Source organism: Pipistrellus kuhlii, unplaced genomic scaffold (genome assembly GCF_014108245.1).
Source record: "Pipistrellus kuhlii isolate mPipKuh1 unplaced genomic scaffold, mPipKuh1.p scaffold_m20_p_3, whole genome shotgun sequence".
Lineage (NCBI taxonomy): Eukaryota > Metazoa > Chordata > Mammalia > Chiroptera > Vespertilionidae > Pipistrellus > Pipistrellus kuhlii.
In genome coordinates this window covers 50,073-65,471 of record NW_023425529.1, presented here as the reverse complement: position 1 = coordinate 65,471, position 15,399 = coordinate 50,073, and the positions used below count along the sequence as shown (strand labels likewise).

Sequence of the window (15,399 nt, the reverse complement as noted above, 5' to 3'; positions counted from 1 at the left end):
GTGACCTGTGACCTTCAGGAAGCCCAGAGGCAGGTGGGCAGGCCAGTCCTCCTCCTCATCCTCCCTCCCTGACAGAAACACGGCATCCGGTGGGTGGTGATCGGAGACGAGAACTACGGCGAGGGCTCAAGCCGGGAGCACGCGGCGCTCGAGCCCCGCCACCTCGGGGGCCGGGCCATCATCACCAAGAGCTTCGCCAGGATCCACGGTGAGCGGAGCCAGGCCCAGGCCCCCCGCTCCGGGTCCTCACTGGCAGCCCAAGGCACCGCGGCTGTTGGGTCTGGAGCCGTGTGCCTGGTTTCCAGGCTGTGCCCGAGGCTCCCGTTTTCCACACCCCCAGCCTCTGCCCCTTCAGATTCGTGTTGAGTCTCACACCCACAGCTTCCGGTCTTTGGCAAGCACTGGTCTTGCTTCCTGACTTGTCGCAAACAGGTGTCATCCAGGCCACACTGTCAGCAGGGTGTGTGCTGGTGAGTGTCTGTCAGGAAGGCGTTGCAGACACAGCACCCGCGCCCTGGAGGACCCTACCAAGAGGCAGCGCATCGCAGGAGTGCAGCCGACCTGGGCCTTGTAGTCACTGGCCCAGGTTTGCCCCCAGTGGCAGGGCTAGGGCGTCTCCCGGAGCCCTCCCTGCACTTAGAAAAGGAGCTCTCTGGCCGGAGAGGGTCCTGCACAGAGAAGGGCGACAGGCCCTGCCCACTGGGCTGAACGTGCTTCCTGCCTTCCAGAAACCAACCTGAAGAAGCAGGGCCTGCTGCCCCTCACCTTCGCTGACCCCGCCGACTACAACAAGATTCACCCCGTGGACAAGCTGACCATCCAGGGCCTGAAGGACTTTGCCCCCGGCAAGGTCAGGGGGCCAGGGAAGGGGGCAGGCTGGCCATCCCATCTCCCCAAGGGTCCTCCTGAGGGGGGCACAGTGCAGCCACCCTGCTTCCCTTCCTGCACCTGCCCCACCTGCCCCTCTTCCCATGAGCCTTTGTTCCAGCTGGAAGGGCCCTTAAGTTCTCCAGGCAACCCCCAGTGAGGGCAGTGCCTCCCCAGAAATGAGGGAACCAGCTCAGGACCTCCTGCTGTTCACTCATTAGCCCAGGCTTGGCACTCAGAGGCCAGCAGCTCATGCCCAGCAGGGCCCACTTGGCCTCAGGAGTTCCTTTATTCTGGTCTTACCACTGGCCTAGGACTGGGTTCACCTGCTGGCACCCAAGGCCCCAGGCAGTACCCTGACCCCCTAGCAGAACCCGGGCCGTGTTCCTAAGAGCCACTCCACCCACACGCTGCCTCTCTTGCAGCCGCTGACATGCATCATCAAGCACCCCAATGGCACCCAGGAGACCATCCTCCTGAACCACACCTTCAACGAGGGCCAGATCGAGTGGTTCCGCGCTGGCAGCGCCCTCAACAGGATGAAGGAGCTGCAGCAGTAACCCGCCCGCCCCAGCCCAGCTCCAGCCACCGGAGCGCTGCGTGTCACCAGGCCCGGACCCAGCCCAGCTCCAGCCACCGGAGCGCTGCATGTCACCAGGCCCGGACCCAGCCCGACCCCGGCTGCCTGCACTGAGGAGGCTCGGCCCGCCGCCTGCCCGCCGCCCTCAGCCCGCGGGGCGGCCAGTGGTTGGCGGGTTCTAACCTGCCCTCCCAGTTTAGTTCGGTTCAGGCCTGAGCACCTCCGTGCAGCTGTATTTATTTTAACGACAAGACTCCCATCTAAAGTTCACTCCTGTCTGATCATTTCACTGGTGGCTGACGGATTTAAAGAACCTTTTAATCTTGCAAGGAAAATAAGAATCCATTCAGTGACTGTTCCCGTGTGAGTGATGGTGTCTGTGCTGTTACCACCCCCGGGTTTGGGGGCTCTTTTCACCAGTTGGTGGAGGCCCTCACTAATCGGCCACAGCTGGACCGGTCACTGCAGCGAAGCAGCGAGAGCCAGCAGACTCCCCCTCCTCCCTCCTTCCCAGGTGGGCCCGTGCCAGACTCCTTCCGCTGCCTCCCCTTCCGCTGGGCATTCCGTCCTCCAAACACCAGTGGGCACAGGCCACGCTGCCCAAGGTCACAGCTCGTCCATGGTGTCACAGCTCACTGGTGGCCCGCAGCAGGAGGCAGTGGCAGGCACCTATTCCACAGCTGCTCCTCCCCCTGGAGCCACACCTGCTGGCACTGCCCACACTTCTGGTGCCGTGTGGGCCAAAAGGGCAAGGGCAGGGGCCCACCTAGTTTTACCACAAAACCAGTGTCCTGGTCCCAGTAGAAGTGGGTGAATGTGGCAGAACCATTCTGAATAAACAACGGTACCTGCCCTCAGGCCAGGATCCGAGGGTCCTCGCAGACCCACAGGGTGTTCCTGTGGTGGCCATGGTCTGAGTGACGGCTGTCCCCACGTGTCCTCTATACTGATGGGAGGGAGGGGATGGCACAGTGGGTCACCAGTCCTCACTCTGAGCCCGCCAGGCCCATGGCCGCCATCTTACGAATGTTAGTGGGAAGGAAGGTGCTTGTCCTTTAATCCTCTCTCTTCCCAGCAACTGACAGCTCCATGGCCCAGGGCAGCTGCCCCAGGCCCACCTCTCCCCGTATTACCTTACGGAGCCACCAAGCTCAACCAGCCAGAGCCTGGCCTGAGGCAGCCTGGTGCTCAGCCCCCCATCCGCCATTTGTGGGGGTCCGCCTCCACACGTGGTCTGAAGAGAGGAAGGACATGCTGTCCCAGCTGTGGCAACTCAACCTTAGGTCGTGACACAGCCAGTGAGACAGGTGACTCCTCAACTGATGTTGCCATTGTTTATTCAATAAAGTCTGTCGCTGAGAGTGGGGCTTCCGGGAAGAGGAGCCAGGATGGCACTCCTGGCGCCACTGGTAGCTCCCTACCACAGACTGCTGCTCGGCATCCGGCTGCTGCTGGCTTCCGGCACCTCCCGAGGCTGGGTAGTGCCGGACTGGGCCTGCGGACTGGGCTGGCCCACCGTCGGGCACTGGCTAGCTGCTAGTCCACCAGGAGAGAAGGCCCAGGCCCGGCTCACTAATGGATCCCTGCCGGGAGGAGAGAACAGGCACACGTCAGCTACCTGTGGGGCTTGAGCAATTCAGGAGACAAAAGGAGCCCTTTGTTCAGGGTACCCAGCAGGCCCAGCGCTCCCAGCTGGCACGTGGGCACGCACGGCCAGACTCCCCTCCTGCCCAGCTTACGGCCTGTAAGGAAAGCGGGTTTGGAGGACACTGAGGCCCAAGGCCCGGCCAGAAGCACCTGCGGGTGAGCGCCCCCCGAGCCCCTGCTCTTCCTGCCCGGAGGCCGGGGGACCTTGAGCCCAGCAGCCAAGTTCATTAGGGGGGTGCCCTGGCCACCTGGGTTTCCGACTTGTGACCCACAAAGTGTGCGATCTGGGCTGACATGACCCCAGGAGGCCCCGAGACCCACTTCTGTCTCCCAGCTCACGAGGGAAAAGGCTAAACGAACCCAAGTCGGCTCTGGCTGGTCACAGCTTCCCGGTCGCCTCAGGCCCGGGCTGGGTCTGTTATCAGTGGCCTTGTCATCAGGCTTGGCTGTCCCTCCACCGCACCGGCCTACACCTCCCCACAAGGATTCCGGCTCCAGCCAGAGACCCAAGCTCCCAGGGAGGCATGGCTGCCCTCTGACGTGCTGTGGGAGGGGCTCCAGGAGCGGGACCCAGTCACCACAGCCCAGGGGCTCGGCAGCACGCGTGCCATCTCACCACGAGCGTGTACGGGGCCTCCTTCCTGGGCTCCTCGCTGGCAGAGGCCGCCTCGGCGGCGCTGGGCCCGGTGGGGGATGTGTCCACAAAGCTCTCGTCCACCACGCGGAAGCGGATCTCCTCGCCGGTGTCCATGTACAGGTCGTGTGCCCCTTCCTCCGTCTCGTACTCCCACACCCACACCTGCTCTGCGTCATCGCTGGGCAGGGCGCAGGTCAAGGCAACAACTGGACCTTGGGGGGGTCCCTGAGGGTTGGAGTTCCTCCCACAGCACCTCCCCCCCTGAAATCCAGTCCCAGATTGAGTTCCCTCTGGCTGGCAGCGGTCTGGGCCGAGGAGAGGAGCAGGCTGGGAACTCGGGGGCCCCCACCAAGCACCCACAGGCTCCGCAGGTCATCAAAGCAAGGAGGAGGCTTGAGAGCAGAGTTGGGAGTTTGCCTCTCAAGACGGGAATGGCCATGGCCAGCTGCTGCCTAGGGTCCACCCTGCAGGGTCCAACTCGGCCTGTGCACCCTCTGAGGCCACTGCCAAGTGCAGAATCGGCCCCACTGCCCGCAGCTGTGACCTGGGGTCAGGCCCCACCCCTCGGGCCTCCATCTGTAAAACGGGGGCTGTAGCAAGGCACACCTCACAGGGAGGGCGTGGGAGAGGTGAACATGGAAAGGACCCACCGGTCAGCCCTGTGTTCGCTAAGCTGTCCCCTGTCTTGTGCACCGTGCGAGCCCAACCCCTTCCCACTCGCCCCTCCACCCGCACCATGGACACCGCCAGGCAGTGCGAGGGCTTTCCGTTTTCCAGGGGTTGATGGTGGGAGGTCAGGTGCCTGAGGGCCCACAGCTGGTGAGAGCAGCAGGGGGGTGAGTCGGCTTTTCTGACAAATTCTGGAATCACACGCAGTCCTTGGCCCTGACCCTGGCCCTGGCTGAACTCTTGTCTGCTGGACCACTGGAGCCACAGTGCCCTCTAGTGGCAGCCAGGGGGTCCTGCCTCTCCTGGGCCAGGTCCTGCACTGGGCATCACAGGTACAGGCATGACAGGATGGGGTCCCTCCCAATGAGCAGTGGGGTCCCTTCAGTGAGGATGCAGCAGGCGAGGGCCGGGACAGGGAGAGCAGCAGAGGTAGCAACCCAGTCCCGGCCCCTCAGTAAGCCCTGCAGTGCTGGCTGCTCTACCCCCACAGCCCAGGAGGGGGAGGAGCCAGCCAGAGCAAAGCTCTCAAGGGAAATTATCTGCGATGACTCCCGCAGGGACAACCTAAGTAAGCCAAGTGAACCGGACGTGAGCAGCATCCTGCCTACAGCATACAACCTGCACAGCCAGGCCTGGCAGCCCAGGCACAGGCACGGGCAGCATGGTCAGGGGGGAAGCACAGGCAGGTCGGTGCTTCCAGAACACAAGCACAGCTGGCGGGTGGCCAGAGGCCGGCAGCTTCAGACCCCAAGACCCAGGCCACACCGCGGAGGCACTGCCTTCCGGAGGCCCGAGCGCAGGCCCACTGTCACGCCCGGAGGATACAACTTGGCTGGCTGCTGCAGCGACTCGGGGGGGATGAGGACGTCGTCGAAGAACCCTAGAGAGACTGGGGTGACAGCGTGGGACAGGGCTTAGCGTGGACAGCTCAGCACTGAGGGGCCTGGACACTCCAGCGGCAAGCCCCTTCCTGGGTGCTGTCCTTGGAAATGACCCCCCAGCCTCGGAGTCCCACGTGGGCCCCTGCCTACACCACTCACACACCCCGAGCAGCCACTGCACACGACATGGACCATGGGTGCTGACCACCTTGTCCCCGCCGCCCGCTCCAGGACCCGAGGCCGAGGTCCCGCCTCTCGGTGAAGCTCACACCGGCGTGAACATTCTCTCTCTCCCCAGGAAGATTCTGCTTCTGTCTCTGACCGCTCCCCTACCACGGGGCCCAGCACAGAAGCTAAAGGGAGGCCACCTGGCCTGGCCAATGCCCCAGCCACGCCCTCCCACCACCCCCTTCCTGTGCTCCCAGGTGTCGCCTGAGGAGTCAGGGCGCCATTACCGTGCACTCCCTCGGGGCTGCAGCCTTTGATCGTCCCGATCAGAATCTCATCCAGGAACGGGTGGAACACCACGTAGCGGAAATGGACTGGAAAGGAGAGCACGTCAGTGACGCACAGGCACGAGAGGGACGGCTGCTTCAACCGGGGCGGCCTCGTTCGCCAGCACTCTGACCCGGAGGCCCCGTGGCTGCTCCCTGTGGGCCCAGCCCCCGCAGCTGAGTCAGAGGGACCCTCACGCCGTCCCCTGCTTGGTCCTCGTGAGAGGCCGGCCGCAGCGGCCCTGGGTCTGAGAGCTGGCTCCCAAATCCATCAGGTGAGTCACACCTGAGTCCCTCTGGTGGCAGCCGATTCTGGGCCAATGACAACAAAGTCAATTCCAACCTCCCTCCAGGCCCTGCTTTCAATTCTCAAAGGGCAGGAGCACCTGGCAAAGGCACCCCCACTGGTGAAGCGTGCCCCAGGCACAGCTCTGACCTGACATGCTACAAGTGCCCAGAGATTAAGGAAGGGGGACAGAGCTGACAACTGCCTAGCGTGCATGCTTCTGGGGTCCTCGGGCCCTGTCCTAGGAGGCCCCATTCGCCGGACTGCACGCCAGGCCTGGCAGAAGCCAGTACCCTGCCACTCCTGCCCCCTCTTAAAGCACTGAAGCGGGGGAGGTGGCATCCACCATTGGCCTGAATACCCAGGGCTAAAATGTGAATATGAGGCTGCCCCCTGCTGGCCACTGAGTGATTATCTCAATCTCACCCTGTCAGCTGTCATGCTACTGCTGCCCAGAGAGGCTGGTCCCTGTCAGTCACACAGCTGTTCTGCCTTGTTCTGCCATGGGGAGACTCGGAGTCTTTCTGGACCACCAGGCAGGGCCATGTGGTGGAACTGCCTTCCTCAGACAGGCTCAGTCCCTGCACGCAGGCTTCTGCCACCAGCAGCCTAAGCTGCCCAGGGACAGCACGGCCCACCAGCCCCAGCCCTGCCAGCTGCCCCTCGCGGCTCCGTGGGGCAGGAAGGCCTGGGGGAAGGGGAGGGGGCAGCGGGCACCCCCTCCCTGTCTGTGAGAAGGCAAAGGAGGGCGGCCAAAGGTCACTTACCGCAGGATGGAAAAACCCTGTCCCCCACATGACACAACAGTTCAGCTCACTAAATCCCCCGGGGCCTCTGCCAAGCTGTGCCAGGCCGGTCCGGGCACTGGACGTACGGGGAGGGGGGGACGCGGGCAGAACAGTGCGAGCCGTGCCCCGGGAGCACCATCTGGAGGAGCCACTCCCGAAAACACATGGGGGCCCCCAGGGGAACAGTGGCCGGGACCCTGCGCAGCCTGCCGCGCGACGGATGTATCCTCCTCAGAGGGAGGTGAGGCACATGCTCCAGCAGGGCTGGCCCTCGAGGCCCTGAGATTTTCTTACAGAGAAGGAAACTGAGGCCCAGAGAGACGATTCTACCTATCAGTGAGAACTAGGCCCCAGGTCTCCCACCCCCAGACCGGAACCCCCACCCCCGAAAGCTGAGCCTCAGGAGGGCCAAGGCCCAGGAGAGGAGGGAGCCCACCTTTGGTGTGCGACGCACCGTCCCCAGGAAACACATAGGCGTCCTCCAGCTTGGTGATGTCGAACAGACAGATGCAGAGTCCCACGTTGTACACGACCTGTACACACACACTCGGTGACCCCAGGCTCAGCTCCCTGAGGCAGGTGTAATCGCCCCGTTTTACAGCTGGGGACGAGCTGGGGCCCTGCCTACAGACGCCCAGATAAGGAGCCTCAGAAGGGGGCGGAGCGCCGGGAAAAACAGGGCCTTTGGTGACACGGCAGATCCAGGTTCAATGCCAGCTCCACCGCGCTGTGCGACCTCCAAGGCCATCTCTGAGCCTCGGTTTCCCAGCTCAGAAATGGACTTACCAGGTGGCAGGGTTGTTAAATAGGGAGAATGGACGGGAAACGCCTACCCAGTACCCGGCTCACGTGCTACAGTAATAATCAGTCAAGGATCACTGTTATTACTAGTGGGGATAGTGGTAGGAGAACCCCTGGTTAAACCTACACTTCCCAAGGTCCCCAAGCCCACGCTAGAGCTCAGCTCGGTGAACATGAGAACCACAACTAATCTCTGTTCTGCTCACAGAGCCCCAGACACACAGACAAGGCCCCCGGGATCGAGGCTGGCAGAGTGACACGTGGCCACGGTCCCAAGATGGCAGAGAACAGCCCAGGCCCCACCCCACCCCCACCCCATGGTGCTCCAACAACAGGCCGCTTGCGTGGTACCTGCTAATCTGCCACCAGCGTCATCACCCCCAGTGAGGGACCCTGCAGGGCGGTTCGAGGATTAGCAAGAAGCTCAGAGAACTCGGAGTCCTGGCCAGACCCCCCGCGGTGAGACAAGCCCAGCACAGCTCTGCGCCCTTAGCTAGACCGCCGACCGCTGTCTGGCCTCCTCGCAATGACTCAGCGATTCAAATAGAGAGCCTCAGCCAGTCTGGCCCAGCGGAAAGTGTCAGCCTCAGGACTGAAGAGTCCCGGGTTCGATTCCAGTCAAGGGCACATGCCCAGTGCGGGCTCAATCCCCATGAGGGGTGTGTCCCTGGAGGCGAAATCAATGAAATAAAAATGTTTTATTTTAAAAAGTCTGATAATCATAAACAATAAGGGATTTTAAGAAGAATTTCTTTCATATAGATATATTATCATAATATATATATATAGAGAGAGAGAGAGAGAGAGGAGAGACTTGTCCATGCTGGCTAGTGTGGCTCAGTTGGTTGCGTGCTGTCCATGCACCAAAAGGTCACCGGTTCATTTCCCAGTCAGGGCACATGCCTGGGTTGCAAGCTGGACCCAACTAGGGGGCATACAATCAGTGTTTCTCTCTCATAATGATGTTTCCCTCTCTCCCTTCATCTCTCTCTAAAAATCAATAAAACATATTTGGAAAACAAAGAAAGAGAGACTTGTCCCAACAGGTCCCTAAGGACCCATGCCTCAAAGGGCTCCATGCCATTCTTGGACTCTGCACTCCTTCTCTCCACCGTGATCACACTGCACCCCACAGGCCCCTGGCTTCCGACATTACAGTCACCAGAAGCTCCCACCACGGGCTCCCCGAGTCCTCGCCGCTACCACCCACTCCCCAGGTCTGCACCCCTCTGTGAGCTCAGCTCCTGCTTTCTGTCCAAAGCCAGCCAACCCTCCCCTGCAGGCTCCTCCCCGCAGGCTCCTCCCCTGCAGGCTCCTCCCCGCAGGCTCCTCCCACCTGCAGGCTCCTCCCCGCAGGCTCCTCCCACCTGCAGGCTCCTCCCACCTGCAGGCTCCTCCCCGCAGGCTCCTCCCACCTGCAGGTTCCTCCCACCTGCAGGCTCCTCCCCTGCAGGCTCCTCCCCCCTGCTGCTCCACGGTTGAACACCAGATCCCAGGCAGTCTTGCCCCTGCCCAGCCACCCCAGCCTCCGCCACGCCTGAAGGTACAGTATTCCCTCCCAAGGTCACGTGCTGTTTCCTCTGTCAGCACAGCCCCCCTCTGGGCGCAGCCCCTCCCCTAACGGATCCTCTGTTAGCTCCTGCTCTGCCTACCAATGCAGCTGTCACCCTCACTGTATAGATTCCGTTCTTCCACAGGCTGTGCGCCCCCGTCTGTCACAGCCGCTTCCTCAACTGTCATCACTCAGCTGTGGGATCCCCTCCTCCTCATCCGCTCTTCCCGCCACACTGCAGGGCAGAGCCGGGTTTTGTCACCCACTCCATCAGCAGACAACTGCAGGGCATCTCTCTGTGCCAGCTCTGCCTGACATGGGGAGACACTGCGGGAAGGAAGAAGGCAGACAAAGGCGCCTGCTCTCCTGGAGGAAAAGCTAAGCAGTAACCCACCAAACAAACGAGAAAAAGAACAGAACCTGAAGTGCTAAGGAGTGATGTCACAGGATAACTGAGGAGGGAGGTCACTGCAGACAAGGCAGGGACTCTGGCGAGCTGGCACTGAGGCCCGAAGGTCCGGCACACAGAAGGTGCACGTACATGTTTTTGCAAGAATCAATGGAGAGCCGAAACCGGTGTGGCTCAGTGGATAGAGCGCCGGCCTGCGGACTGAAAGGTCCCAGGTTCGAATCCCGTCAAGGGCATGTACCTTGGTTGTGGACACATCCCCAGTAGGGGGTGTGCAGGAGGCCGCTGATTGATGTTTCTCTCTCATTGATGTTTCTAACTCTCTATCCCTCTCTCTTCCTCTCTGTAAAAAATCAATAAAATATATTTAAAATTTTTTAATAAATAATTTAAAAAAAAGAATCAATGGATAGCCCAAACCGGTTTGTCTCAGTGGATAGACCGTCGGCCTGCGGACTGAAAGGTCCCAGGTTCGAATCCGGTCAAAGGCTTGTACTTTGGTTGCGGGCACATTCCGGTGGGGGGTGTGCAGGAGGCATCTGGTTGATGTTTCTCTCTCATCAGTGTTTCTAGCTCTCTATCCCTCTCCCTTCCTCTCTGTAAAAAAAAATCAATAAAACAAATATTTTTAAAAAGAATTAATGGGTAAACCCCCTACCATCCATCTTCACAAAAGCAATGCATGGTTGGACAGAAATTATTTCCTTTTTAAAAAATACATTTTTATTAATTTCAGAGAGAAGGGAGAGGGAGAGAGAGAGACACATCAATGATGAATCACTGACTGGCTGCCTCCTGCACGGCCCACACTGGGGATGGAGATCACAACCCAGGCAGGTGCCCTGGCAGGGAATCGAACCGTGGCCTCCAGGTTCATAGGTCGATGCTCAACCCCTGAACGATACCGGCTGGGGCAGCAATGATTATTGCAATTTTACAAAAGGAACCCGAGTGAGGCCCAGAGTGTGAACCCAAGATTGCAAAGGCACTCGGGAAGCGTGGAACCTCGCACTCCGCAGTCACAAGGGCCTTTCTCAACCCGGATTTCCTTTTGGTTCCCTCTGACGTCCGTGTGGGATCAGGACCGCCAGGTGCAGGTGAGAAAACCGAGTCCTAAGGTGGGCAGCGCGGGCCCTCCCGCCTCGGCCTCCCGGCCCCGCCGGCCAGTACCTTGTTGGCCAACTTCTTATTCAGCTCCTCGGCGATGGAGTCGTTGAGCTTCCTCTCAAACTGCCACGGCGGGATCCGCACGGTGTCCACCATCTCCACCAGGACGAACATCGCGGCCGGCCGGCGCCGCGGGCTCTGGGGGCGGGAGGCTCAGTCACGCACGTGGGCCCGGGGCTGGGGGGTTCCCGAGCCCCTGGCGTCCCGTCCCGGCCGCCGAGACAGCCCTCCGCCCGGCAAGACGGCTGTGCGGCAGGGGCATGTTCCGCTTCTGCAAAGGGAGGACACAGACTCAGCGCGAGGGGAACTGTCCCGCGGGAAGCGAACGTGCCCGCGCCGCGCCGCCCCGGCCCCCAGCCACACGCCGCGCGCCGCCGCCACGCACCACTCACGCACACGCCGCCGGCGGTCGCACGACTGCGAACGAGATTCCGAATCTATGACTTCCGGAAAGCCGACCAATAAGAAGCCTGTGCCCGCCCCTCGGCCTGGAGCGGCGCTGCCTACTGGCTCCCTTGCGTAGCGGGTGGGGGCGGGGCCTAGATGGTTTGGGGCGGGGCCTACCTGCCTTCTCCACGCTCAGCTATCAACCCTTACACAACGCTACCTGGTTGCTAGGCGACCGCAGTGCAACCAATCCGCTCTTGCCAGTGCCATACTCTCCTTGCTGGCCTCAGGCTGTCTGTCTTCTGCTTTGTAGCCAGAACGCACATGCCTTCAAAACGCACACACAGTACACTGCTTAGACCCTTCTGAACTCTGGACACGGGGAGAATTGACTGGAAAGAGTCAGGCAGGACCTTTCTGGGGTGATAGAAATGACATGTCTTGCCCTAGCCGTTTTGACTCAGTGGATAGTGTTGGCCTGCGAACTGAAGGGTCTCGGGTTCGAGTCCTGTCAAGAGCACATGCCAGGGTTGTGGGCTAGAACCCCAGTACGGGGCCTGCAGGAGGCAGCCGATTAATGGTTCTCTCTCATCATTGATATTTCTATCTCTCCTTCTCCCTTCCTATCTGAAATCAATTAAAAAAAAATTTTAAGCAGAAAAGAAAAGAAAAAGAAAAAAAGAAATGATGTGTCTTCTTTTAGGTGGTGGTTATACAGATGTATACAATTCTCGAAACTCTTGGAACTTAACACTTAAGATCTTTGCATTTATTAGAGGTCGATTACATCTCAATTGAAAAGTGGTAATACGTTGGGACCGAAAAACCACCTCAGAGCTTCTCACTGGACTAATAATAAAGTCCAAACCCTTATGGTAGCTCACGAGGCCCGGATGGATCTTCTTGCTCATGCCCACACCTCCACTTTCTCTCTCCCCAGGTTCCCGTCTCCCTCATCTTGATCTGATAGCTAACGTGGGCTTAAGCTAAGAGAATTCAGTAACTTGTCCAAGATCAGGGGCTGCTAAGTCTAAACCTCTCCAGGCATAGGGAACCTTTTTTCTGTCAAGGACCATTTGGATATTTATAGCATCATTCCAGGTCCATACAGAAGATGTACCAACTTAAAAATCAGCCTGCTTGCTGAAACCGGTTTGGCTCAGTGGATAGAGTGTCAGCCTGCAGACTGAAAGGTCCCAGGTTCGATTCCTGTCAAGGGCATGTACCTTGGTTGTGGGCACATTCCTGGTAGGGGTTGTGCAGGAGGCAGCTGATCAATGTTTCTCTCACATCAAAGTTTTTAGCTCTCTATCCCTCTTCCTTCCTCTCTGTTAAAAAAAACAAAAACAACCTTTGTAATAATATGAACAATAAAGATTGATTTATATATATATATATATATATATATATATATATATATATATATATGTATAAAACCAGCCTGCTCTATTTGGTCAAACATTTAATTAACTCACTCCCTCACTCCTAATGCCTTGGCAGGGCCAGACCAGATTATTTTGAGGTCCTTCTGCGGCCTGAGGGCCAGATGGTCCCCACTCCTGCTCTACATTATACTGCCTCTAAAGTTGGTGGGTTGTGGAAATATACTGTAGTGTGTTTTAACCAAATAAAAACTTGAGAACTTACGAAGAGCCTTGGGGTAGGTGACAGGCGCACTCAGAAATGCAAGCTACTTTAATTTGCTGATTTCACATATATAGAGCGCTCTCTATGAGACGGGCTGCAGTGGTACTGAATTTGACCTTCCCTGCATCCGTATTTTTATGTACAGGTCTGTCTGCCTCTCCTAGGATTTGAGCTACTTGAAGACAGGGGGAAATGCTACTTCTGCTTTTTTTTTTTTTAATATATTTTATTGATTTTGTATAGAGAGGAAGGGAGAGAGATAGAAAGTTAGAAACATTGATGAGAGAGAGTCATCAATCAGCTGCCTCTTGCACACGTCCTAATGGGGATATGCCCGCAACCAGGGTACATGCCCTTGACCGGAATCGAACCCGGGACCCTTCAGTCCCCAAGCCGACACTCTATCCTTTGAGCCAAACCGGTCTTGGCTACTTCTGCTTTTTATGCCCACAATCCCCTACCATCTTTCCTAGGAGGCATTCAGTAAAAGTGTTTAGGAGGATCTATTATTTCTCTTAAATCTTCCCTCTTCGTTCTATTCCCCAAGCGACTGCCCTGGTTCTGGGCCTCTTTATTGTTCCCTGGAGCTTAGCCTCCTACCCAGCTCCCAGCCTTATTCTCGCCGGCAAGCAGCTGCCACTGTCACAAAAGCCTTCCCTCGTGAATGTCCTTTACCCACAGAAGCGTCTGGATTGAAGCCAGCCTTCCCCTCCAACCTCACCTCCCTTCTGTTCTCCGGCCCAAGATGGAACCAGCTCTTTTACAGCCATGCTTCCATAACTTCTTTACCTGGGAAACTTTTTTAAAAAATATTTTTTATTAATTTCAGAGAAGAGAGAGAGGCCTAAATATCAATGATGAGAGAGAATCATTAATCAGCTGCCTCCTGCAGCCCCCTACTGGAGATTGAACCCACAACCTGGGCATGTACCCTGACCGGGAATTGAACCTGTGACCTCTTGGTTCCTAGATTGATGCTCAACTGCTGAGCCACACCCGGCTGGGCTACCTGGAAATCATTTATTCATCCATTAAGACCCAGGCCCCAGACAGGGAGCTCAGTTGGTTAGAGTGTTGTCCCAATACACCAAGGTGGTGATTTGATCCCCAGTCAGGGTTCATACAAGAATCAACCAATGAATGCATAACTAAGTGAAATAACAAACAGATGTTTCTTTCTCTCTATCTCTCTGTCTCTCTCTCCCCCTCTCCCCAAACAAAAACAAAAACGAATGCAATACCTTTCTCATTCATTCATTCTTTCAACATACTGTCCAGCGGTTGGAGATCCAGTGGGAAAGAACTAGGCTCCTGGCCCAAGCTCAGCTCAGAGGGGTGGGAGGGAGAACAGAGAAAGAGAATGTGATGCTCTCAGGAAATCAGAAGTATTTTAGCTGATTTATAGGGAAGATGAGAACTGGTGAGATTAGAGACCTAGACATGGACCAGATCACAAGGGCCTTATCATTATACTATAAACTTTTAATACTCACAACAGTCTAAAAGATGGAGGTTGTTATTATTATCATTACTAATTTATCTGTCATTTCTCATTCTCCTTTAAGTCATGATCTCATTTTGCCTCGGCTAAGGCAGAGAGGTTAGGTACCCCGAAAATAAGACATCCTCCGAAAATAAGACCTACTTACAGATTTCCTTCTGAGTGAAATATAAGGCATCCCCTGAAAATAAGGCCCCCCTAGGCTAAACATGAGAGATTTGGTCCACTGATTCTGAAAGAAATGGAGTCACAAGAAATTCACCAGGAAATTCAGGAATTGGATTGTTATGATGATGTTCCAGAAGATGATGACATGATTGTCATTGAATAAATGAGTAAATTCTTGATACTGTAGGATTCACAGTTTGTCTGGTTTGTGCTGACAACTACCGTACTACCATACTGTATACAGGTAATAAATTTCCTTTATTTACATTTAACAATAAATGTGTACCGTATTCTTCTTCAAGGAAAAATAAGACAACCCCTGAAAATAAGACCTAGCGCATCTTTGGGAGCAAAAAATAATATAAGACACTGTCTTATTTTCAGGGAAACAGGGTTGGTCTTTAAGGTCACAGAGCTGATGCGTTGCAGAGCTGCAATTTAGACTCCCTTTAGCCAGAGGGCAGCAAAGAGAAGCCTTAGAAGGTTAGAACAGCCCTCGCCAGTTTGGCTCAGTGGATGGAGTGTAAGCCTACAGAATGAAAGGTCGCCGGTTTGATTCCATCCAGGGCACATGCCCAGGTTGTGGGCTTGATCCCCAGTAGGGTTCATGCAAGAGGCAGCCAATCAATGATTCTCTTATCATTGATGTTTGAAATATATATATGTACACACACACACACATATATTATATATTAAAAAAAGAAGGTTAGAACAGGTAAAGGACACAGTGACAGTCAGCTGGGTGGACAGTGGATGGGAAGAGGGTAGGTTGAAGACAAGAAGGCCAGGGAGGAAGCTGTTGGGTGATTCCTATAAGAGAAGGCCCCTGGCAGGGCTGGTAGCTCTGGAGAGTGACCTTGGGCAGAGTCCAGAGGTCCTCAGGGGCTGGACGCATCCATAAGGTGAAGGACAGAGCGG

At 56.8% G+C, this 15,399-nt stretch overlaps 2 protein-coding genes across 2 annotated transcripts in view; one reads left to right on the top strand and one right to left on the bottom strand.

Annotated features, from left to right (window-relative positions):
* ACO2 (aconitase 2) overlaps positions 1-1,805 on the top strand; it is a 33,759-nt gene extending 31,954 nt beyond the window's left edge. The window contains exons 16-19 of the mRNA XM_036456483.2: positions 76-208; positions 729-850; positions 1,293-1,451; positions 1,495-1,805. Of these exons, the coding sequence (XP_036312376.1) occupies positions 76-208; positions 729-850; positions 1,293-1,427 (390 nt within the window). The 3' untranslated portion in view covers positions 1,428-1,451; positions 1,495-1,805. The remainder of the gene's footprint in view (positions 1-75; positions 209-728; positions 851-1,292; positions 1,452-1,494) is intronic.
* POLR3H (RNA polymerase III subunit H) lies at positions 1,718-11,157 on the bottom strand. The gene is made up of 6 exons (XM_036456492.2): positions 10,782-11,157; positions 7,286-7,382; positions 5,737-5,823; positions 5,226-5,289; positions 3,711-3,909; positions 1,718-3,030 (listed from the first exon to the last, which is right to left on the bottom strand). The coding sequence occupies exons 1-6, from the start codon at positions 10,890-10,892 to the stop codon at positions 2,977-2,979; spliced, it is 612 nt and encodes a 203-aa protein (XP_036312385.1). The 5' UTR covers positions 10,893-11,157; the 3' UTR covers positions 1,718-2,976.
* Positions 11,158-15,399: the final 4,242 nt, after the last annotated feature.